The sequence below is a fragment of the Anabrus simplex genome, chromosome 6, assembly GCF_040414725.1.
Source record: "Anabrus simplex isolate iqAnaSimp1 chromosome 6, ASM4041472v1, whole genome shotgun sequence".
In the NCBI taxonomy this organism is placed as follows: domain Eukaryota; kingdom Metazoa; phylum Arthropoda; class Insecta; order Orthoptera; family Tettigoniidae; genus Anabrus; species Anabrus simplex.
The window spans coordinates 186,956,057-186,981,765 of NC_090270.1; the positions used below are offsets into that span (position 1 = coordinate 186,956,057).

At 39.0% G+C, this 25,709-nt stretch overlaps 1 protein-coding gene across 1 annotated transcript in view; it reads right to left on the reverse strand.

Moving 5' to 3' along the window:
- Positions 1–25,709, reverse strand: part of Pgd (phosphogluconate dehydrogenase) — a 93,846-nt gene that overhangs the window by 24,127 nt on the left and 44,010 nt on the right. Inside the window, exons 5-7 of the mRNA XM_068228360.1 lie at positions 18,785–18,869; positions 10,428–10,663; positions 732–865 (exon numbers count right to left, since the gene is read on the reverse strand). Of these exons, the coding sequence (XP_068084461.1) occupies positions 732–865; positions 10,428–10,663; positions 18,785–18,869 (455 nt within the window). The remainder of the gene's footprint in view (positions 1–731; positions 866–10,427; positions 10,664–18,784; positions 18,870–25,709) is intronic.

Consider the following 25,709-nt stretch of genomic DNA (forward strand, 5'->3'; position numbering starts at 1 on the left):
ATGTGGTATGTTTTGAGCTGTCAGTGAAGAGATGGTGTGGAATGACATTGGTAGAAAAATAGGTTAAGCAGAGGTTTTATAAGTAGGAAAGATCATAATATGAAGATAAAGTTGGAATTCAAGAGAACAAATTGGGCAAATATTAATTTATAGGATGAGGATAAAGGGATTGGAATAAGGAAAATGTTAGATAGATTTCCAAGTTCTTTGAAAACCTTTAAGGGAAAGCTAAGTAAACAACTGATAGGGAATCTGCCACCTGAGCGACAGCCCTAAATGCAGATCATTGATGACTGATTGATGCCACAATAATGGCCCCTCAATGAGTGTTGATGCTCGCCCTCCTGATTAAGCTGGGAAGCAGAAGGGAGCTTCTCAGAGGCTGAGAAGAGGTGGATGAAGAATAACTGGGACTGATGAGGAAAGAGCCTATGTGTTCGAAGATAACAATGTATGAAGATGTAGAGATTGCCCTTGAACTTGTGTGTTTTCATATTTGTCCCTGTCTCCTCTTTCTGTTGCCCCCTCTACCCACAATGACCTGCCATTATTTAAGTCCTATTTTGTTCCTATCTATCTCTCTCTCTCTCTCTCTCTCTCATATATATATGTGTGATGACCTGTTAGTGTGTATAATGCCAAGTTAAGTTTCCATTCTTGTCAGGTTTCACTCATTGGTGTACACTCTCGAGATTGAATTGAACTCACAATACACACAACACATTACTCACCTACGAATAATACAGCCTCCACGCCACATGAGTGCAATAGCGCCATAGTTTAGTTTCCAGTTATGAACACGGGCTGCTTCTCGGAGGAGCATAAAGCCCTGAGCATATGATACAATTTTTGATGCGTATAATGCCTGAAACATAGACATATTCATTAGCATTCTTGAGATGACAAAGAAAAATATATTACATGAATAGGCCAGAAACCAAATACCGTATTTCTCCGAATCCAAGATGACTTTTTTTTTCTCTGAATTTCACGTGAAAAATCATGGGTTATCTTGCATTCGTGACGTGACAGTAATGAACGCCACTGCAGCCACACTGCTTCCCCTCACTATCCCACCACAAAACTATCTTCAACGTCCGCGTCTTTATTATACATCAATTGATTGATTGTACTGGTTCTCGGAAAATAGTGAAGACAGAATGACATTCTACTAACATCTACAAAAATACCGTATTTACGCAAATAATACTCGCACATTTTTAAAAAAAAATTTGAGGCACGAAATTGGAATGCGGGTTTTATTTGCGTCAATGTTGGCATTTTTTTTTTTCCTTCAAAATCAGCCTTTCTAAATTTAGGGTGCGGGATTAGTCTGTGGCGGGTATTATTCGCATAAATACCCGCACATTTCTTAAAGAATTTGAAGCACGAAATTGGGAACTGGCTTTTTTTGTGTGTGTCAATGTTGGCTTTTTTTCCAAAATAAGCCTACCTAAAGTTAGGGTGTGGGGATTATTCGGTGGCGGGGATTATTTGCGTAAATACGGTACTTCTCAAGTCTGCAGAATGGCATCAAAACATCAGGCCTATTCTCGTGAGCTAATTGCAAGGTTGACCATGATGTACTGTACTTCCGAGCCCCAGCCGTGCAGGATATGATATTCGAATTGGAATAGTAAGGCTGTGACTCTTAGAATTCCTAGAAAGGCCATGGTTACTCAGTAACTGAGCTATAACACGTCTACTGTACCTGATGCTTAGTAAAGGTAACTGTTTTATAGAGAGCAGAAATAATATTTTTGCAATGGATCATTGCATTGTACAGACACATGGAACAAGTATTGCCGGCAAATTTTCAACCAGTTCTCATTGATATGATGTCAATTTTAAGTTAATAGTTATTAAACACACAGAAATGAATAATTGTGTAGCCATAAGAAAATGCGGCATAACTAAAGCCAAAGTTCGGTGTTGGCTTGAAGCCAAAGATAGCTTAAAAAATGCGTACTGTACAATAAATGCATTCAGTAGCCTGTAACAAAGATGCTTTACAGAAGTCGAAGATGAAATTGTGAGGTGTGTGTGCCAAAAAACCAAGGGTGGAATGGCCATATCACGGCACACGAAACTCATTGACCTTCAAAGTCTGCATCGCTAGCTGCTGAAGCCGGCAAAAGATGTGTGTCTAGCAGCAGACGCTTAGTAAGTAACAGTTTTAGAGACAACAGGAATACTTTCATGATGGATCGTCTTATTGAAAAAAAAAAAGTAATGGAACAAGCAATGCCAGCAAATTTTCAACAGGTTTTCTTTAATAGTATGCTCACAATTTTAAATTAATGGTTATTAAACATGCGGAAATAAAGAATAACTGTGCAGCCACAGGAAAATATGGCATAACTAAAGCCAATGTTCGGCGTTGGCATGAAGACAAAGGTAGTCTAAAAATGCGTACCATACAAGAAAGGCATTCAGTGGCCCACAAGAACACTTCAAGGAAATCGAAGATGAAATTGTGAGGTATGTGCGTGAAAACCACAAGTTCAGAATGGCCATAACACGAGATGCAATACGAAATGCAGGCTCGCGAATAGCAATTCCCTGAACTTGCTAAGGCAGTATCAGATACTTCTAATGAAAATAAGTAGGTGGGATTTTCATGATACTTATGTTTGTATTTTATTTTTCAAATTAAATTTGAAATTTGATTTAAACAAAATTATTACTTCATAAAGCCCTTGTTAAACCTGATTTAAAATTTTTGAAGGAAAAAGTGGGAGTCATCTTGGATTCAGAGAAATACAGTAATATTTTTATGACGGAAATTATACATCTAATGGAGAGTTAAGAAACACAGAAAACTAGCAAATGAGATACAGTATTCACCAGACATAAAGGTCAAAAAGGCACTTAATTTTGATTGTCCTTTACCACTAGAGATGAACTAGAATCTCTAGAGCCTCTAGTCATAGTAAAATGCAAGATGTACAAAGGAAGTAAAAAATGCAGATCACAGTCTGAAGACAAGAGAGACCTTGTAATACTTAGTACAAATTTTTGAGGTATTCAACAGTAGGTAGAGGAGGGAGACTATTCATATTATCTTGATATGTGTACTTGTCTACATTTTTTAAATGAATATACCGTATTCATATTCTTTTGCAATGAATTATCTCCTAGAATGAATTTAGTGATATGGAGCAAGAATGAGGATGAAGGATTGGAATGCTCTTTTCAAGCATTTTAGTCTCTAAACAAATCTACTTGTTTTCCTAGTGGTTTAATGTTGAATTCAAAGGTTGTTGGTGATGCAAGGATGAGAAAGAGCTAGGATTGGGAAGATAGGGCTATGCCCTTAATTAAGGTACAGCCTCAGCATTTGCCTGGAGTGAATATGGGAAACCACATAAAACCATCTTCAGGGCTGTGGGACTCAAACCCACCCTCTACCGAATACAAGCTCACAGCTACATGACCCGAACTGTGTGGCCAACTTGCTCAGTCAAAATATACCAATCCAAAACAGAGGTGGTGTTGGCCAGTCAAAAGAACATCTGTACTATCGTCATTACAGATGAAACAAAGCTAGAAGAAGTAGACCAAGCTGAATATCTCGGTATTACAATAACAGCAGATGGTAGATCTACAGAAATCAGCTGAAGAGTACCAAAGGAGCACAGTTTTACCACCTAGTGAGAAAGCTCCTCTGAGATAAGAAAGTCCCTTTAAGATCTAAATTAATACACAATAAGAACTTCTTTGTGCTATTTGCCACATACAGTTTAGTAACCTGCACTACAACCAGATACTTCAAGTTGCCGAAATGAATTTTTAAAGGACTCTGGTCCACAAAAAGAAAGGAGATGAGCTAATAAACGGTATATTACACTGTAAATCTATGTAAAATAGGTGCTCAGTGAAATCAGTGTTGAGTTCAGCTAAGATGGTTTGATCATCTGGGGAACAGATCCACAAAGAACAGCCAGAGTTGGAGAAAGAAACTAAAGACATGAGACCAAGGGGTCAGTTGAAGAAGAGATGGCTCGAACAGATGAAAACAAAACTTGGGAGGGACGAGGGTTGGTGTGGTGACTGACTGAAACTGAAGATGACCTACCTGGATAGGCAGAAGGTGGGGGGGGGGGGGTTGCTCATTCGACTGGAGCTGGTTACTAATCATGATTATGGTGTAGTTTTCTGCATTACAGTATTACCCCTCTTTTACACTTCTCAACGGACCCAAGGAATACTGGTGTAAACGGGGAGGGGAAAGGTGTAAATCATGGGAAACAACATAAGTAAAAATGGTCTGGAAAAGGAGGGAAATGTTGCACAAATGCATATTACTAATTTACAGAGTATTTCAATCTTAATCCTATTTCTTACCTCAAATAAAGGTCCAAAGTTAATTAACTGTTAATGCTGCATTCCATTTGTAATTCTGCTCATCCAGTGACCAGGAGAAGGGTACTGGTATGTAGTTAAAATATTGTGTAAAATATACTTTTAACCTGGTGATCTTTCTTAGAATAGCTGTAGAATTATCTAAGATGCAGTTTTCTTCTTCTGGAGAGAAGATTTTTATTACTGTAATTGTATCTATTTACAACATTAATACACATTTATTCTGTAGGAAAACTACATAATCACCATTTCCTACTGAAATAGTTCAGAATCAATTTCTGTTTATACTTCTTATCTCTAATGTCCTCTACTTGTAAGTTCATAAAGGTTATGAAATTTATTTCCCTCCTCCCCCCTCTACAGATGACATATCTACGTAATGTGTCCACTCCTGCACTTGCCTCAGCACTGGTAGGCAAAACTTCACAACTTCACTATGCTCCATCTTCGTTGTCAATGGTGGGAGACTCTGCTACTAGCCTATTTGTTTTGCAACCGACTCCTCCAAACTTTTTTCCTCAACAGTCTTCAGCAGTGCAGTCTTACTGCAACATTCTTCATACTTCAGGAAGCAGGCTGCTGTCGTCTTCTTCTTGCAACAGAGTTGGGATGATTTTTGAAGAATCTTGCTAAGTCTGCTCCAAAACCTTTCAAGAGTTCACAATAAAGTGAAGGGCATCAAGGATTGAAACTTCAAATGATGATGGATCCTTTCCAGCATCCGAAAGGAATAAAATCTGCTGCACCAGGCTCTTCTTATAAAGTGACTTAAAGCAGTATAACTCCTAAATCCATAGGCTGCAGCTTGCTTGTGCAGCTGACAGGCAGAAATTCAGAAATTCTAGCTGCATGTTCCTCAAACATCCATGGGATGTGCAGGACAATGGTTAATGATGATTTTCCCATTTTTGCATCCAGAGCAGATAACTGCTGTTGGAAAAGATAATCCAAGTTTTATGGTAACGATCACACATGCTTGACACAAGGCTTTTTAGATTTCCCTATCACAAAGCAGTAGAGCTTCTCAGAGCCATCAGCATTGCCTCCCAACATCACTGTGAGCTACATTTTGCGTTTCTTCCCCACGTCACTTATCCCCTTTGAATGCCAAAGTCTTACTGGGCAACACACTAAAAAACAGTTCAGTTCTGTCTAAGCTAAAAATGTTCCTGAGTTTTGTTGTGATTATTGGGATTTGATTATTTGGACTCGGAAGACGGCGATTAATTATGTATGTAAAGTATTTATTCATTTGTTTGTTTTGGTTTCTCCTCAGTATGTGAATTTTGGAATTGTTTGATTTGTTTGAAGTTAATATGATTTTAAGATTATTTGATTGTCATGGTAATTCTGGTGCATCCTGTACCACATGCGCCACATCGGCGTGGGATATTTCCGGTTTCGTAAAGTTGCATCAGTTTAGAAATTTCTCAAGGCTTCCTAAATGTTCTTTGTCAGCACTATTTTTTTTCTGCGCTCCTATTGGAGAAAATAAAAGTAAATGTGATTGGTAGGTGAAGGAAAACATCGTACGCTCATTGGCCGTAGTAAGATTTCATAATTTCCGCAGAGAAGCATTGTCGCTGGAGCCTCGCTCTGCGAGGGCGTCTTTTCTGTTTGACCACTGAAGGGAACGGTCACCTTCCAAGGTACGGGTCTTCTTGGCCCCGCCATCCGGTAAGCACTTGATTATTTTTTTAACTTTTTAGGTATTCAGTTTCAGATGTAGTGTTTCATTTAATTTATCTTGCCGGAGCGTACCCGTGTTTCCTTCTGCTTCCAAATGTTATCATTATGACTTAGCCGTTTCAGTAAGTCACCTCACTTTGTTAAGAGATAGTTCCCGTTTGTTGTTTTGTAAATTAAATGTTATACGCCTTTCGAAATAATCTTTGTAAGTAATATTTTCCTCGGGACTGTCTCGTTCATTCTGCTTTATCGTGGAATATTCATCTTTGGGTCGGGTACCCTTTCTCAGAAGTGTTTTTGAGGGGGCGACCCAATGAAGATGCTCTGCTCCATGATTAGATGTAAATGTTTTTCTCCTTAGATGTACATCTTCACTTTAGTATGACCTTACCTTCTTTTTACTTATTTCTAAACGTTTTGGGTTTTTAAAGGTAAAGCCACGGCAGTGGAACGTCATGTGTGATGTTCTGTGTAAAAGAAATTTAATAACTAAATGCTACCCTCATGGTAAACTACCATTAAAATTTTGACGGCATTATTTCAACAACCATTACAATTTACAGTTTACCATGAGGGTAGCATTTAGTTATTAAATTTCTTTTACACCGGAACATCACACTTGACGTTCCACTGTCGTGGCTTTACCTTTAAAAACCCAAAACGTTTAGAAATAAGTAAAAAGAAGGTAAGGTCATACTAAAGTGAAGATGTACATGTAAGGAGAAAAACATTTACGTCTAATCATGGAGCAGAGCATCTTCAGTGGGTCGCCCCCTCAAAAACACTTCTGAGAAAGGGTACCCGACCCAAAGATGAATATTCCACGATAAAGCAGAATGAACAAGACAGTCCCGAGGAAAATATTACTTATAAAGATTATTTCGAAAGGCGTATAAAATTTAATTTACAAAACAACAAATGGGAACTATCTCTTAACAAAGTGAGGTGACTACCAAAACGGCTAAGTCAGAAGCAGAAGGAAACACGGGTACGCTCCTGCAAGATAAATTAAATGAAACACTACATCTGAAACTGAATACCTAAAAAGTTAAAAAAATAATCAAGTGCTTACCGGATGGCGGGGCCAAGAAGACCCGTACCTTGGAAGGTGACCGTTCCCTTCCAGTGGTCAAACAGAAAAGACGCCCTCGCAGAGCGAGGCTCCAGCGACAACGCTTCTCTCTGGAAATTATGAAATCTTACTACGGCCAATGAGCGTACGATGTTTTCCTTCACCTACCAATCACATTTACTTTTATTTTCTCCAATAGGAGCGCAGAAAAAAATAGTGCTGACAAAGAACATTTAGGAAGCCTCGAGAAATTTCTAAACAGATGCAACTTTACGAAACCGGAAATATCCCACGCCGATGTGGCGCGTGTGGTACAGGATGCACCAGAATTACCATGACAATCAAATAATCTTAAAATCATATTAACTTCAAACAAATCAAACAATTCCAAAATTCACATATTGAGGAGAAACCAAAACAAACAAATGAATAAATACTTTACATACATAATTCATCGCCGTCTTCCGAGTCCAAATAATCAAATCCCAATAATCACAACAAGTTTGTATTTGTTGGTCAGCTCCTGCAATCATCCATTGATCCACTCTTGCACAGTTCTGTCACTACCTGCATTTGATTAAATCACAAATAATTTCATAGGTTATGTTATATCTTTTCCCGTAAGAACACACCACCAATTGGAATGCCTGCAGCTCAAGTTTTAACCGCTCAAGCCAGTTCAACATGTACGTGTACCGACCTACAAAACAAAAGCCAGGAGCGGTTTGACGTATACCTGTATGGACCAGGCTAGTGATGTTTTAGATGTACATCTGCGCGCCATCTGTTAGTTGTCAACGTGAATTTTTAGCATGGCTCAAGGCACAGAGTGTCATTCTAGGCAGGGGAGTATCTTCTACCATAATGCGGCATTGTATTGGTGTAATAAGAATTTGTTTCATCAACGTTGACCGTTGTAAACAACATGGCAGCATCCTCGCATGGTCTGTATTTATCTAATGCAGCTCTCAAACACATGTTAAGTGAAAGTAGTCATGAGAATAATCTGAGTGATAATGAAAGTTTTAGTGATTATGATTATGCACAGCAGGCAATTACGTGTGATGTAAATAATGATAGCAATATAAGTGGTCATGGACAACTGTTTCAAATTTTATTTCAACAAGAAGGTAATTAGGTATTTTCTTACTTTGCATGTCAACTTTTTGTATATAGATACAACTGTATAATAAGAACTGCGTATCCACTTATTTTGAACAAAATCAGACAAGTCGTTTAGAAGTTGGCGGAATTCCATGCTAAAAGGTGGACAATAACTGTTTGAATTGGTCATCATGCCATACTTATTCAAAGTGTTTTAGGTTAGTTGTGATGCCATTTTACTTCAATCCCCCACCTTTTGAACATAAAATGTCAAAAACAAATGTAAGGATTTTAACACATTGTAAGCATAGGAATTTGAGGGGGCAAACAAAAAATGTTGTAAATGACAGGGAAAACATTGAATATGGAAACGTAAAAGCAGGGCAATACTGTACTTCCAAACTTTAATGTATATTTGTACAATGTAACTATCTGAATTACTATAAATATGTTTCTGTGACTTTAACCGGGTGTTTAATTTGACTTATTCTGCCTTTCTATTTTTCTAATTTATTCATATGTAAAAACTGTTTTTTCGAAAATATCGCTTCCAAAATTGGGCGCGGGTCTTTTTTAAAATTTTGGGAAATTTATCTTTCCAAATGCGCGTAAATCGGGCATCACCGTCGGCACGGCTTGGCATCAATGCTCTGTCCGTTCTCAGTATACGCTACTCCCGTGCTTGGCGTCAGTATTAACATGAATTTCACAAAGCATTTGCAATCTTTTACTGCGAGTGAGAAACTGAAAGTAGTTCGGGAAGCCGAAATTATTGGAAATCGTGCTGCCAGTAGGAAATACGATATTGAAGAGTCGTGTATTCGCGATTGGACAAAAAAGAAAAATGTGCTGTTAACATGTAGTGGTGATCGCAGAGCTTTTCATAGACTGAGTGGACAGTTTCCAGAAACTGAAAAAAAACTTTATAAATATGTGACAGAAAGGCAGGAATTGGGATATGGTGTGTCAACCAAAATATGTCGGCTAAAGGCATTAGAGATCGCAAAGGAACTTTCAACGGAAGGGTTTAAGGCAAGACGAGGAAGGGTTTGTAATTTTTATAAAAGAAATGGGTTGAGTGTACAAAGGCGTACCTCAATTTCACAGCGTCTTGCTGGTGCCTACGATGAGAAGTTATTGTTGTTTCAGCATCACATAATTTGGTTGCGGAAGGAAAATGCATATTTGCTTTCCCAAATTGGCAATGCAGATCAGACGCCAGTCTACTAGGAAATGCCAGTGGACAGGACTGTGAATGTTAAGGGTGCGAAAAGTGTTACCATTAGAACAGGTGGTAATGAAAAACAACGGTGTACGGTAAAGTTGTGTATTCTCGCCGACGGAACCAAATTGCTGCCGTACATTGTTCTCGAGCGAAAGACTCTTCCTAAAAATCTACCCGCCGGTGTTATCGTCGGATATCAGAACTCTGGCTGGATGGACAGTTCACTTGTGGAAGACTGAGTAAAGTGTGTCTGGCAACGTCGCCCTGGTGCATTATTAGGACAAAAGAGCTTGCTTGTTCTCGACAGTTACCGTGGCCACACAACAGACGCTGTGAAGAAACATATCAAGGATGGGAAAACCGACCTAGCAGTCATTCTGGGCGGGATGACGTCTATGCTACAGCCGCTGGATGTCTGTGTGCACTGTCCATTTAAAGCAGCCTTGAAACAGCTCTATACAGAATGGATGGCGGCCGATAATCGCACACTGACGTGAGCTGGTTGCATTCAGCGCCCGGAAGTTCAGTTGCTGTGTTCGTGGATTTTGATGGCATGGAATCGTATCTCTGGAGCCCTCATACGGAAGAGCTTCAGGAAATGTAGCATTTCTAATGCTATGGATGGCAGCGACGACAACATTTTGTTGGAAGGTCATGATGATGAAAGTTCCAAATTTGGTACTGATGAAGATGATGATGAATGAACTCGTTGGATATCGATCTGGAAATGTTTGTTTACTTTTATTTGTATTTTCTAATAATTTGATGTGTGTTAGTAAGGATTGTAGGCTTAAATGATTTTGACTTCACTTTTTATTTTTTATTTTGTTCTTTCAAAATAAGGGTGCGGGTCTTATTCGGTGGCGGGTGGTATTCGAGATTATACGGTAGTCCCTTGAAACAGGGTTGATTCCTACATACATTGATCTTTTTGTGCATTCTTACTACATAGCTATACACATCTATTCTCACCTGGCGAATATGTTCCAAGAATTCTTTCTTGTCTCCTTTGTACTGGGAAGTAGGGGGACCTTTCAGAACCTTGCTAGCTTCTTGACGCTCACTCTTAAGTGATGACAAACATCGGGCAAACACAGCCTCGCCAATTAACGTTACTGGAACACCATACTCCAATGCTGAAATAGCTGTCCATTTGCCAGTACCTTTCTGACCAGCAGAATCACGAATTTTCTCTACCAGATATGACCCTGCAACAAACCATCATAAGATTCCATTATCGTGATCTGTATACCTATAAGTAAAGCACTTTTTTTTCCTTCTGATAACTTTTAAAAATATCAAGAAAAAAAGAGTAAATATTCATGTGGTCAATGTTTATGGAGTTAAGTAAGGCAATATACCAATCTGAAATAAAAAGTTCAAAGGTATGACTAAATTGACAGAAAGAGGAATATGACAAATTTGGACTTGAAATAGTTGAACCAAAACAGTACGCTTGGTCATGAGCAAAGGAAGTGAAACAGTCAAGCTGAGACTTGAGTAACTGAAATTGGAATGGATCAGCACTTCAAATAGCTCAGAAATGTTCTGTCAGCTGACAACAGAGTTACATATGAAAACAGCTGCAAGGTAAGCTCTGTTTCCCAACTATTATGGGACAAATATCACTTCATAAGACATACTTACTACCCATTCTAACATATCGTCTTGAAACTGCAACCCTGACTGGCAGGGACAACAGCTGTCAACAAGCACAGAAATGAAGCTCCTTAGGTTCAGCATACAGAAGACCAGAAGGGACAAAATCAGAAATGAATCAGGCCTCCTCCAACAAATACCAACAGTGTGCCCGATATTCTAGAAGAATCACAACTGAAATGGTTTGGCCAAATCATGAGAATGGAGCCCATAACATTCAAGACCTACTCTGAAAGAAATATTAATGGAAAAGTACCACAAGTTAGTCCTGGATAGCATTACATAAAGCAGACAGAAAAATAACTAGCTGTGTGGAGCTTAAGATGGGTAAAGATTGGTGGCAAGATAGATGGAGGCAGCTTGTTCCATTTGCATACCTGACCTGCTGGAGTGGAGAAGTGATGATGATAGCAACCTGAAGAAACTGGAAGAATGACCAACAATGCATGTGCTTAACATTCCTGTAACTGCATAAGGCAAGAGAATTAGAATGAAGAAAATAGTAGGTGAAGGCATCATAAGCACATTAAAGCACTGTGAAGATCCTGATGAAGGAGGTCATAAATCACCTAATGTGATAGAGAATGCTGTTGAAAGCTTAATACCATATTTGCTCACCTAAAATACCCACTTTTTTTCCTAATTGTCATCGTAAAAAATAGGGGAGGGTAAAATATGTAAAAATTTCACATCCAGTAATGTAGGTTAGGCTGACATAGTTTAAAAGCAGAAAAAGGAACATCAGACATCTTCAAATCAACCCACAAAATAGTTACAGTGTTTAAATCTGTACTTTATTTTTCATAAAAGGATGGGAAAAGGCAAAACATCTTGGTGGAATGATGAAGTGAGAGCAGCTTGTAAACGTAAAAAGAAGGCTTATCAGAAATGGCTCCGAACAAGGGCTGAGGCAGACAGGGATTTTTACGTAGATGAAAGAAACAGAGTGAAACAAATAGTTGTTGAATTCAAAAAGAAGTCGTGGGAAGATTTTGGTAACAACCTGGAAAGGCTAGGTCAAGCAGCAGGGAAACCTTTCTGGACAGTAATAAAGAATCTTAGGAAGGGAGGGAAAAAGGAAATGAACAGTGTTTTGAGTAATTCAGGTGAACTCATAATAGATCCCAGGAATCACTGCAGAGGTGGAGGGAATATTTTGAACATCTTCTCAATGTAAAAGGAAATCATCCTGGTGGAGTTGCGAACAGCCAAGCTCGTGGGGAGGAGGAAAGTGAAATTACGCTTGAGGTAGTGGAAAGGGTGGTAAATAAAATCCATTGTCATAAAGCAGCAGGAATAGATTAAATTAGACCTGAAATGGTGAAGTATAGTGGGAAGGCAGGGATGAAATGGCTTTATAGATTAGTAAAATTAGCGTGGAGTGATGGCAAAGTATCTTCAGATTGGACAAAAGCTGAAATTGCATCTATCTATAAGCAAGGGAACAGGAAGGATTGCAACAACTATCGAGGTATCTCATTGGAAGGGAGGGTGCGATCAGTCGTTGAGAGGAAGTTGGATGAAAACCAGTGTGGTTTCAGACCACAGAGAGGCTGTCAGGATCAGATTTTCAGTATGCGCCAGGTAATTGAAAAATGCTACGAGAGGAATAGGCAGTTGTGTTTATGTTTCGTAGATCTAAAGAAAGCATATGACAGGGTACTGAGGAAAAAGATGTTCGCTATATGGGGGACTATGGAATTAAAGGTAAATTATTAAAATCAAAAGGCATTTATGTTGACAATTGCGCTTCAGTGAGAATTGATGGTAGAATGAGCTCTTGGTTCAGGGTACTTACAGGGGTTAGACAAGGCTGCAATCTTTCACCTTTGCTGTTCGTAGTTTACATGGATCATCTGCTGAAAGAGATAAAATTGCAGGGAGGTATTCAGTTAGATGGAAATGTAGTAAGTAGTCTGGCCTATGCTGACGACTTGGTCTTAATGGCAGATTGTGCCGAAAGTCTGCAGTCTAATATCTTGGAACTTGAAAAGAGGTGCAATGAGTATGGTATGAAAATTAGCCTCTCGAAGACTAAATTGATGTCAGTAGGTAAGAAATTCAACAGAATTGAATGTCAGTTTGGTGATACAAAGCTTTGCTTTACGGGAGCGAAAGCTGGGTGGACTCAGGATATCTTATTCATAAGTTAGAAGTAACAGACATGAAAGTAGCAAGAATGATTGCTGCTACAAACAGGTGGGAACAATGGCAGGAGGGTACTCGGAATGAGGAGATTAAGGCTAATTTAGGAATGAACTCAATGGATGAAGCTGTACGCATAAACCGGCTTCGGTGGTGGGATCATGTGAGGCGAATGGAGGAGGATGGGTTACCTAGGAGAATAATGGACTCTGTTATGGAGGGTAAAAGAAGTAGAGGTAGACCAAGACGACGATGGTTAGACTCTGTTTCTTACGATTTAAAGATAAGAGGTAGAACTAAATGAGGCCACAACACTAGTTGCAAATCGAGGATTGTGGCGACGTTTAGTAAATTCACAGAAGCTTGCAGACTGAACGCTGAAAGGCATAACAGTCAATAATGATAATGTATGTATATAGTTATATTAGTACATTTAAACAGTTTTGTATCAAGTCCCCTGCTACAGCTGGCTGGTCACACGACTAAGCGCCACAGCATAGTGTGGAGCCAAGTTCAAGACTGTACAGCATTGCAATGTCATCATGTGGCGACTGCCTGAAATACAAAATATTTTGTTCTTAAGACTTGACTTCTGTAGTCACAAGGCTGGCTCGAATCCTTATTTTTCACTCTCCTCTTCCCAAAGTAGATAGTCTTTGGTTCCAACCAGAGCAGAAGAAATTTCTGTTTTCTTAAAACTTTTTTGGACAATATCAGGTGTGATTAGTCCCCACACACTTACGATCCACTCGATCACACAATTAGCCGATCACTTGGCTTTGCCGCCTTTTGTCATCTCGTGCTAATCATTTACCATCCAACTTGTGTAGAACCTCCTATCATGATCTTTGAATGGCTTATTTATGGAGACATCCAACGGTAGTAAAATTGAAGAAAGGCTTTCTTGGATGATGGCTGGACAGGTCTGAGTCATGTTCATCTGCTTTTTCACAGCATCCAGTAAGTGGCTGCAGAAGGTAACACCAGTCTAGACTTCCTTGTTCAGCAGGGATCCTGGGTGATGTTCCCACACTGTCTTTAGGTCCTTCATTCAAACTTTCTCCTTATTCGAACAAGTATGCCCCCTATGAAAATCTTCTTTCAGCAGTGTTTTCCTTTTACATATGCAATACGGCAGAAGCTTTCTGCCATCAGCAGTCAGAGTTAACATCGCAGTGCATTGTAATTTTTCATTTCCAGTAGTTTTAACTGGAATGCTTGATGCACTGGCTCAACCGAATGTGCACATAAAGCATTCTGACCAACCCCTACTTGCTTTAAAATCCTTCCCTGCAATACCAAGTTGGTAATTTCATGTACTTTTTTTTTTTTTTGCTAGTTGCTTTACGTCGCACCGACACAGATAGGTCTTATGGCGACGATGGGACAGGGAGGGGCTAGGAGTGGGAAGGAAGCGGCCGTGGCCTTAATTAAGGTATTAAGGTACAGCCCCAGCCCCAGCATTTACCTGGTGTGAAAATGGGAAACCACGGAAAACCATCTTCAGGGCTGCCGACAGTGGGGTTCGAACCCACTATCTCCCGAATACTGGATACTGGCCACACTTAAGCGACTGCAGCTATCGAGTTCGGTAATTTCATGTACTTTAGAAAGCACCATTTCATGATTTACAGTGTTGCCGATGACGCTTGCTTCTCTAAACCATCCCAGAACTTTTCGGTGCAAATTTTCGTATTTTCAATTCTTTGGACTGAGGAAGGATTTAAATGCTTTCTTAGCTCTCAATAATTTCTCTGATTATGCCAATAACAAATCATTGTGTGTAATAAACTTCATATTGAATTCCATGTTGATGTTGACTAAGCGATGTATTAGAAGTTGAATGGGCTAAGTGGGTCCACCTATTCAATACCTAATATCAATGACAATATAACTATATTTACATTTTAAAAAACATTGCCTATATTCTCATTAACAAATTAATGGGACTAGTTTTTGAGCTTAGTTTGAGGTCATATTCAGCCATTACATAAAACAAAAATTGACGAAAGCATTAAAACACTGAAAATACCATAACATTTATTATTATTATTATTATTATTATTCTCGTATCAGAAACATACATGTTGTACACAGTTATAATTACTATATTACATTTGCCCAAAACTTGGCCACTTCCAAAGCATTTTTTGATGCTTGATATAGTTCATCTTCTGTGCAGGAGGCTGGACATAGACGACACTTTATAAAAGTTCACGAGTCCTTGATCAAAATTTTTTTGAAGAATAACACTAATGTCCCCCTGCTATTATATACAGTGAAACCTCGATTCTCCATTTTTGGAGGGACCACAGAAAAAAAAAAAAAAACCACGTGCAACACGGGAAAACGGGAAATCCGGGAATGAATGAACCATCAACTATTTGGCTAAACATCACAAAAATGAAATATGTAGACTTATAATCTTACAAACACCCCTAAACCAATCCAAACTACAGCCCCAATGGCCTTCCGCCTGCCAAGCGACCGCTGTTCGGTCAGAAGGCCTGCAGATTACGAGGTGACGCATGGTCAATGTGACAAATCATCTCTGCCGTTATTCCTGGCTCTCTAGACCAGGGTCGCCATCTCACCATTAAATAGCACCTCAATTAAAGGTAATCGTGGAATGAGTGAACCTGTAACCAGCCCTCATATCCAGGTAAAAATGCCTGACCTGGCCGGGAATCGAACCAGGCCATCCGGGTGAGAGGCAGATAAGTTAGACTGCGGGGCCGGCTTCAACATTAATTACCAGTAATGGTATGCAACTTAAAAAACTCGAAAGTTTACATTAACTTTTATCGGGAAAACTTTGTCAGTTTCTTCTGAAAACTTCTTTCAGTTCAGCAACTTTGATCAGCCAAACTCTTCGAAAAATCTAACACCTGTAATGCTAAGACAAACAACAATTGACCGCAAGTCAAGTCTAATAAAATAAAGCACATTAGATACAAAAGCGCCCAACATGATGGCGAAATCCCTTATTTTTTAATCTTCCATTGTAATTTAGTCACCGGTATAGGCTACTGTTCGTAGTCGGTTTATGGAAATCTTGCACTGCGTAAATTACGCCTACATCGACTTTTAAAGGTTATGTTGAACTCAAGAATATTGGTTTCAAATGTAAGAATCAATCCTAAAGTTCTCGAATGCATTATATTCAATTCTGCCCGTCACTAATCACAATCAAATTGGAAAGAGAAAAAATATCATTAACACTTCCGAAGTTACGGTTTTTCACGACCCTGACTCAGCTGGAAAGCGCGCCCGCTGCACAAGTCAGTACGACTGCGAAATGATACAAAGTTTTTAACTGTAACGTACACAAAAAAAAGACTGCTGTTTTTATAACATTTTAGCACAAAAATGTGAAATTCCCAGTCTTATATTAGGATGAAAACAGTAATAAGCAATCCCAAAACGTCCCATGACTTTCTGTACAGTACGTAAGGTTCTGGTCTTGATAACGTAATCGTGTACGTTAATATTTATATTGGTATTATAAATTTACTCAATCGGGACAAATATTTCAGATTCCCTATGGGAATTGATGTCTATATCATACGTTAATATTAAAATACCAAATTTGTGTTACCGGTACTTAAGAAGGAGCAGTTTTGATTCCTGCCTGAAGGCCTAGTGACTATACAGTGCCCTGAGCAAAGTGCCAAAAACATGTTCGGCGATACACTCGAAAAAAGTAAAAACAAACATGTAACCTGGGACATAATGCAGACGTTTTGCAAGTACGAATATTTGATGAAACTCATTCCGTCTTTAAGTAGAGCTGCCTAAATGCACTCTGTCTCCTCCCAATTGTTGTGGACACTCTTGCTTTATGATTTCCGACAAGTCCCTAAACAATTACCCCCCACATGCGATGTTAAGATGGTCGCTTATGCAAGTTCACTGCCGATCGCTTTTCCAGTACGGTACAGTAGGCTACTTCCTCAAATTACCACAATGATGGGACGTTAACACCAAGATCCGTAAGAATGCTATAGCCGTCCTTTCATGAGATACAGTTTCTTGAAAAACGTGTGATCGAGGTTTTAACGTTGGTGAGACCGAAATTTCTGGATGCTTGATCCGGGAAATCATTACTTCAAGGAACGGATAATGCAGGATTTTTACCCCGTGATTTAACCCCTTTACTGGGAACTAAATTCTCCACATGCGTAACCTGCCGTGGGTACTTTTTCCCCACTTTGAGATATTTAAATATTTCCTTCATAAATGTGTACACAATTAGTTTAATCTAATACGATAGTAATTATTAGTCTTCAATAATGTGATACTAACATTATGTACATTATTTACATTGTTATGAATCCAAATGTGTTACTAACATAATTTACATTGTTCTGAATCAGGATGATTATAGGTTTTGTAGATAGTTATCTGTGTGATATAGGCGGAAACAAGGTGTTACACACAAAGCCTTTTCACAGTAAGGACACCAGTATGATGTTTCCTTCCTCCTCCCTTGGGACCAACACACAATACACCTTCGGAGAGGTAGCCGATCTACTTTACGTTTGGAAGCCATGCTTCGCGACATAAATGGCTGCGCAGGAACTTCGCGCAAGGCGCCAAAACAAATGCATTTCATGAAGCTGTGACAGCTCTAAAAAACAATACACAGCGTGATCTCGTGGAAAACATATCAACTAATGCGATAGATTCCATGGACACGCCATTTGCCTTCATCGTCAAGATACATACGCAATAAATTTTACAATTGACTAATGCCGTCATACCCACTGTAGAAGCCCAGCGCGAAAACGTCTAAAGACGTCATACCCACTTAAGGGGTTAATTAGGATGCTCGCTGGACCACGTAATTTGAACGAATAATACGGGAAAACGCAGTTTCCGGGAATGTATAATCGAGGTTCTACTGTAACGTACATGTTATTTAGTGAAAATAATGTTTTATTAAGTTTGATGGCACTTTTTTCAAATTGTAGGCTTAGAAACCAGTCATAATCTTGATTGCACTGTGACTTATACCAAGTGGATGTGATGTTAAACAATTTTAAAAGTTAGCTGAGGCACACAATGCCATAGTAGCAAGACACCCATGAAGCTGTATGAGAGAGGGACATCCATTCTGGATAATGTACGAATCATACTGACAACCGCTTCAGAATGTCTACTGTACTACACTCGGGACCACTGACAGACCTTTTAAATGCTTCACTAATGAATGAATGAATTAATTTTTAAAACCATGACAACATCTAATTTCAAGACAAATACATCTCTATATTGAAGATCTTCAAAATACTGGTACAAAACCTCGAACTGTAGAAAAATTTTATAAGCATCTTCATACTAAAATTTTTTGATAACTTAAATTTATCCTGTAATATCACAGGATATCAAGGATCAACCAAACTTAAAAAAATAATTTACTATCTCATACTTCACTGACTGACTTCTTAATTGTATGTAAATACTATATAGCCAATTTTGGTAGAAATATTTGTTAAAGCCTTTTTGGGCACCAAGGTACTCACCATCAGTATCCTTGAATTTTAAAATATTAGTAGTTATTTCAATAAGAAAGGAGTCCAGCTCCCCTTTGTTCCACTCTGCAAATACCTGTAATAATAAAAAGTAATGCCTAGTTACGAAGGTATCACTCATGTAAATATAAGGCTGTAATTTAAAATGAAACAGTTATATCCCTTGATGTCGAAGTAATGGAAAGAAATGAGGATATAGTGATGACCTTCCATGATTTAGAAAATGCTGATGCTAGTGTCCTGAGAGCAAAGGTTTAGGAAGCCCTGATGCAGAAAGCTACATGAAAAGAAAGAAAGAAAGAAAGAAAGAAAGAAAGAAAGAAAGAAAGAATATAGCAGCTACAATGTATATTCAGTTCTGCAGCTGCATCAAAATAAAAGATAAAACATTTTGGTTAGAAATTAAAACAAGACCAAGACCGGAAAGATCTCTGCTGTTTATAATTGTAATATCCTGTGGCCAGGAAAAGGAGCATGCAGAGATACATGAATATAATGCACCATTGCCCTACAACATCTACACTAATGACCAACCAATTACTACCGAAGTCCCAAGCAGTTTATCTACGCTGATGACACAGCAGTGGCAGCACAGGGGAACACATTTGAAGAGGTTGAAGAAAAGTTGGCAAAACCTCTCAAAGAACTTGCTACATACTATGAGAATAATCATTTGAGACCCAACCCCCACAAAACTCAAGTTTGTGCCTTTTATCTATGTAACAAAGAAGCCAGTAGAAAACTCTGCGTGGAATGGAGAGTAGTAGTCCTTGAACACTGTTATACACCAAAGTACCTTGGTGTGAAACTGAACATTATCTTTCAAACAACACTGTCAGAATACCAAACAAAAGATGTGCTCTAGGAGTCATCATCATTTCCCAACTCCAGTTTCCCGGGTGTGGTATACAAGCGCTCGCCATCTCCTTCTGTCTTCATACATCTTCTGATCCAGTACATCCTCCCATTTGTATCCTCTCTCCTCCACATCTGATCTTACAGTCTCTATCCAACGGGGTCTTCTTCATACGAGATTAAGGTCAAATATTTTCTGGCAGGTCTTTCCCTGTTCATTCTCATTATGTGCCCATACCACTGAAGTCTGCATTTCTTTATGACACCGGTAATAGAAACCTTGATACCAGCTACTTTCCTATTCACTTCATTTCTGATCTTGTCCTTTCTGGTCGTTAGGTTCATGGTTCTAATGGTTCTAATGAATCTCATTTCAGTTGCTTGGATTCTACTGAAGTCTTTGTTTAGTAGGGTACACGTCTCTAAACTGTACGTGAGGATTGGTACAATGTAAGTGTGGTACACGATTGTTTTTGCTTTTTGTGGTATTTTGCAGTCCCAGAGAAGATTTCTGACTGTCTTGCTGAGTATTTCCTGCCTAACAGTGTTGTCTTTCGAGATTGTGCTTCCGAGATACTTGAAGTGGGAAGCTGATTCAATTTTTACTCCTTCCAGAAATATATTTGAGCTTGTTCCTTCCCTATTGATGGTCATTTCCACTTTCTTTGTTTTGCTCATCTTCAGTCCAAAATTTTTGAATGTATTGTTCCTTTCGTTAAGTTTCTTCTGAACTTCAGCTTCTGTCTCTCCCCATAAAAGCATATCATCAGTAAATACCAGGGCGTTTGGTTCACTGTCCATTTTCTTGATAGATTTGATGACCTTGTCCATTACTATTATGAACAGGAGTGGTGATAGGGCACTTCCTTGTTGGACACCTCTCTTTGTTTCAAACCATTTTGATCATCCGTTGCGTATCTGGACACAGCTGTAGCTCTTCTGGTATAGCATCTTGACTTTGTCAATTAAGTACTTTGGCACCTTTAGGTCTTCCAGACATTCCCATATCTTGCTCTAGGAGTAATATTATTTAAAAAAAACTAACATGCCCATCTTGGAGTGCATACCCACATGTCCTATGCACATACGCCCTGGCCCTCTGCAGAATATGCATCACCCATATGGAGAAACTCTGCCCATGCTAAGCAAGTAGATAATGCTGTGAATAAGACTGGTCATATAATTACAGGGTGTCTGAGACCAACTCCAACAGAAAATATCTACCCTATTGCAGGGATCGCCCCTCATCACATAAAAAGGGAAGTAGCAGCGGAAGTTTACTCCAGAAGCAATCAACCGATCCACGTCACCCCCTTTACAGCCATCAAATGCAGGCTGTTAGACTCCGGTCAAGGAAGAGTTTTTTTAAGGACCATACCACTTATTGATACACCAGAAAAACGAAGTCATGAACTGTGACAACAGCGAGTACGTAACCCATCCCTGAGTTTAAAGGAAGAACCTTCTGCAGGTTTTCGCCTTCTGTATCCCGTCTGGAAGACCCTCGATCAATTACAGACAGGTGTTTCAAAGTGTAAGTCTAACCTAGTTAAGTGGGGTTATGTACAAGAAGACATGACCTGTGACTGGACTACTACAGAATGAAGAACACCTTCCAGTTTCTCAACATTTACCATCGCCGTGCACAAAGGAAGATGTTTTGCACGCCAATGATGAAGTTGTTCTTGTAGTCGAATACTGGAAAAAACATTTAACTAACTAACTAATTAACCAAATAAATAAATAAATAAATGAATGAATGCTGTTTGCCACTGACTGTGCTGTTAGATAAAGGATATGAGAGCTAAGAATGACCTGATGAAGACATACAAACGCTGTTACAGGAATTATCTGATGAGGAGGAAGGATCTGACGCAGCTGAAGCTTGTGATTTTTCTGATTGTGAAGATGAAGTGGTAAATTATTCAGACATCGATCATGACAATGAGAGTGAACAAGAAGGTGATGTAGGCGTAGTTGATAGCTACGAACAAGACGAACTAGAGAGCGATTTTTTCTTTGGGAAATACAAAACAATGTGGTGCACCACTGACTTTTCTAGGGCTACTTCTAGGATTGAAGAATCTTTCGTTTCAACTCATGAATAAGTGGTTGGTTGAGCGAGCTAAGATAGGAACACTGCCTCTGGATATCCGAGCAGTGTTATCCCCATACCATCAGGAAGAAACGTCAAAAGAAATAAAAGTGCCATCAAAGAAAGGGCAATGCATTCACTGAGACTGGAAACAAAATAAAGTCCCCACAATGAAGCGTAATCAGTGTCATAACTTTGTGTGTAAAGCAAACTCTAAAAGATGCATTAGATGTGTAAGGTGTGAGAATGACAATGATTAATGAAGACTGTTAGAAGCATTTCATTTTAAGTTCTCATGTTTTTAGTATTCATTTGTTTCAATTTTATTTTCAGTCTTCAACCCATGAACATTTTTACCCTTTTTTATTATATATATGTACTGGGCGGATAGTGTATAGTCACGAAATACGAGGCTCGTGGTTTGTGCGGCATTAGGAGGTGAATTTTAGCAGTTTGACAGTCGCAAGTGTGATACATTACTCTAACTTGTACAGTTATTCACGTCAGAGTGTTCGTGAAGTGTTCAGTGAAACCTGAAGCGAAATATCTACAAAAACAACCATGCCACCCAAAGTTAAAGAGGTGCCACCAATGGAAGCCATTGTGAAAGCAAGCAGTGCAGGAAGCGCTGAGCAGTAAGGAGACTCTCAACACGCTTGCCAACCTCATCCAAGATCAGGTGACGAAGACAGTTGTAGAGCAACTGAAAGAAACCATAAATTTCAATACGAGCGTGATCGAGGAACTAAAGCGTATGCTGGAAGAAAGACACGACCATAAGGGAATTAAAAAGGGAGCTGCAAATTAAAACAGACAGTTTAGAGCAGTACCAAAGAAGACAGTGCTTGCGTGTGTTTGGTGTGGAAGAAACTGCAGGAGAAAACATGGACAATATTGTCATTGATATTGCTCGTGAAATTGGGGTGGAACTCTCAGTGGACGAAATAGACAGATCACACAGGGTTGGGAAAAGTCAAACTGGCCGTCCAAGACCCATAACTGTGAAGTTTGTTTCGAACCGGAAAATAAATGCGATGTTTATAAACAAAAAGAAACTCAAGGGTACAAATAAAACAATTAGAGAGGACCTAACCCCAGAGAGACTGCGGCTTCTACAGGACGCTATAAGTAAGTTCAGTGTGCGGAACGTGTGGTCGAAGGATGACAATCTATGTTAAGCAGGGAACTAGTAAAATACCTGTGTCAAACCACGAAGATCTCAATCGTATTTGCTAACCATGAGCCAAACATTCTGTAAACTAAATACCACTGTATAGAATTTTAATCAGAATTTCAACTGTAGCTATAGCCTACATTTTTATCATTAATTTCAATTTTTAGTTTCTTAATTTTATCTAGTGTAGTTTTTCCTTTTATAACCACAGTTAAATTTTAAGTTGGCAGCAACAAGTAACCAGGAAACATATGCCTCTAGTTTCAGCCTCTCCAACCCACAGTCCCAAGCAGGTCACTACCTGTATCTCCCAGCCCCCACCCCAAGTACCGCTAATCACCTTCAAGACATTCTTTCGCCTTACCCTACCTCCTTACAAATAGCTCATGTAAACACTCAGAGCATTCTCCCGCATTTCCAGGAATTCTCTGAAATATTCTCAACCTGCAACCTGCATGCCATACTATTCTCCGAGTCGTGGTTTCAGTCTATCCCTTCATCTCTTGTTAGTATGAATGGTTATTCATTAGTTAGGAATGACAGGAGCGGTAAGCTCGGTGGAGGAGTCGGTATGTACATACGGGATGATGTGAAGTATAAGGTGATATTAAAATCCCCCAGTGAGTTCTCCAGTAGCCCTGAATTCTTGTTCGTTGAGCTCCTAGTTCGCGGTACGAAGTGCTTGCTTAGTGTGGTGTATCGTCCACCGAAGACTGGTAACATCACAAATCTAGAGGAAGCCCTACATGATCTAACACCCAGGTATGAGCATTTGATTTTAATGGGAGATTTTAATACAGATTTGACAAACAAATCTACCGAAACAAAATGATTGACGGAGATGTTTTCATCCATTAATTTGACAAAACTACTCCTAAACCCTACACACCATGTTGCCAACTCGCGTATGCTCCTCGATCTAATAATTACTAATGATACCAACCGAATCCTAATTCATGGACAAATGCCCGTTCCCGGTCTCTCCCGACATGACATGGTTTACACTGCATATCCCTTGAAGTGCCCTAAATTCAAGCCGAAATTAATTACATATAGAGATTTTAAACACTTTAATGAAGACTCATTTTTTGAAGATGCTCTTAACACACCATGGCACAACATTCAATTCATAAATGACATTGACAGAAAAGTAAATCATTTTAACGAACTACTTCTGACTCTGTATGACAGACATGCACCACTACGCACTGTAAGGGTACAGAGACCTTCAAACCCATGGCTGTCCCAAGAAATACACGACCAGATGAAAATAAGAGACGCAGCCTATAATTATGTGAAATATCCCAGATCTGACAATTTCGGAAAGTATAAAAAACTCCGAAACAGAACAAAACAGTTAATTAGAAATGCTAAAATATGTCACTCCTATGATATTTTGAACACTCAAAATTCTAGTCAGATTTGGAAATCTCTTTGCGAAATGGGATTATGCAAAAACAAGACAAATGACAACTGTAATGTACCACTAGCTGACCTAAACTCATACTTTAGCTCACGATCCTCTCAGATTGACGAACAGACCAAAGCAGCAGTAATTAACAGAATATCCTCAAAAACTAGACATAATGGCGAGCAGTTCTACTTTTCTCATGTGACCCCCAGTGACGGGAATTCTTCAGTGAAATAAAGTCAGGGTCCACTGGCCATGATGGAATCAACCTGTCTCTTTTAAAAAGAATCATAGACATCATACTTCCAGCGGTCACGCATATCATTAATAACTCACTCATGACTGGAGTATTTCCTTCGAATTGGAAACATGCAATCATCCGACCTTTCCCTAAAAACAACAACCCCAACAGTCCCGAAGATTATCGTCCTGTAAGTATCCTTCCTATATTAGGAAAATTGTTGGAGAAAATAGTACATAAACAAATGACTGAATATCTTATACAGTACAACTTACTTGACAAATATCGATCGGGATTCAGACAAAACCACAGTACTGCCACTGCATTAGTTAAAGTGACAAATGACATGCAACTAGCGATAGATAAAGGACAAATTACTATACTTGTTCTCTTGGACTTAAGCAAAGCCTTCGATTGTGTAGATAGAGACATATTACTCGCTAAACTTAAGGCGCTGAAATTTTCTTACAGCACTTTAACCTGGGTACACTGCTATCTTAGTGATCGTCAGCAGCGCGTATCAGTGGGAAACTATACATCTTCGTGGCAAACCACTAAGATGGGCGTGGCTCAGGGAGGAGTATTGTCACCACTTTTGTTCTCATTGTACATGAACAACTTATCTGAGATGCTGACCAATTGTAAATATCACCTGTATGCAGATGATATTCAGTTATACAGTCACACAAAGCCTAATGACTTAAACAATTCAATCACTAAGTTAAACACCTAGCAGGCATGGCCTGAAAGTGAACCCATCAAAATCATAGGCCATCATAATTGGCACGTATAAATCTCATGCTAAAATACAAAACACGTATATACCCAGTGTTATGCTCAGTGAAATACCAGTAACATATAGCGATCATGTAAAGAACCTTGGAGTAGTATTCGATAAATATTTAAGTTGGTCGGAACACATCACAAAAATTTGTCAAAGAGTATTCTACTCATTACATTCTGCAAAAAGGATGAGGGACTTCCTTCCAAGAAACACAAGAAAATTATTAGTACAGAGTCTAATATTTCCAATATTTGACTATGGAGATGTAGTTTATAATAGTATAAGCAAAACACTTTCATGTCGATACAGCGAGCCTACAATGCTTGTGCTCGATTCGTATCAAATATCCCAATACA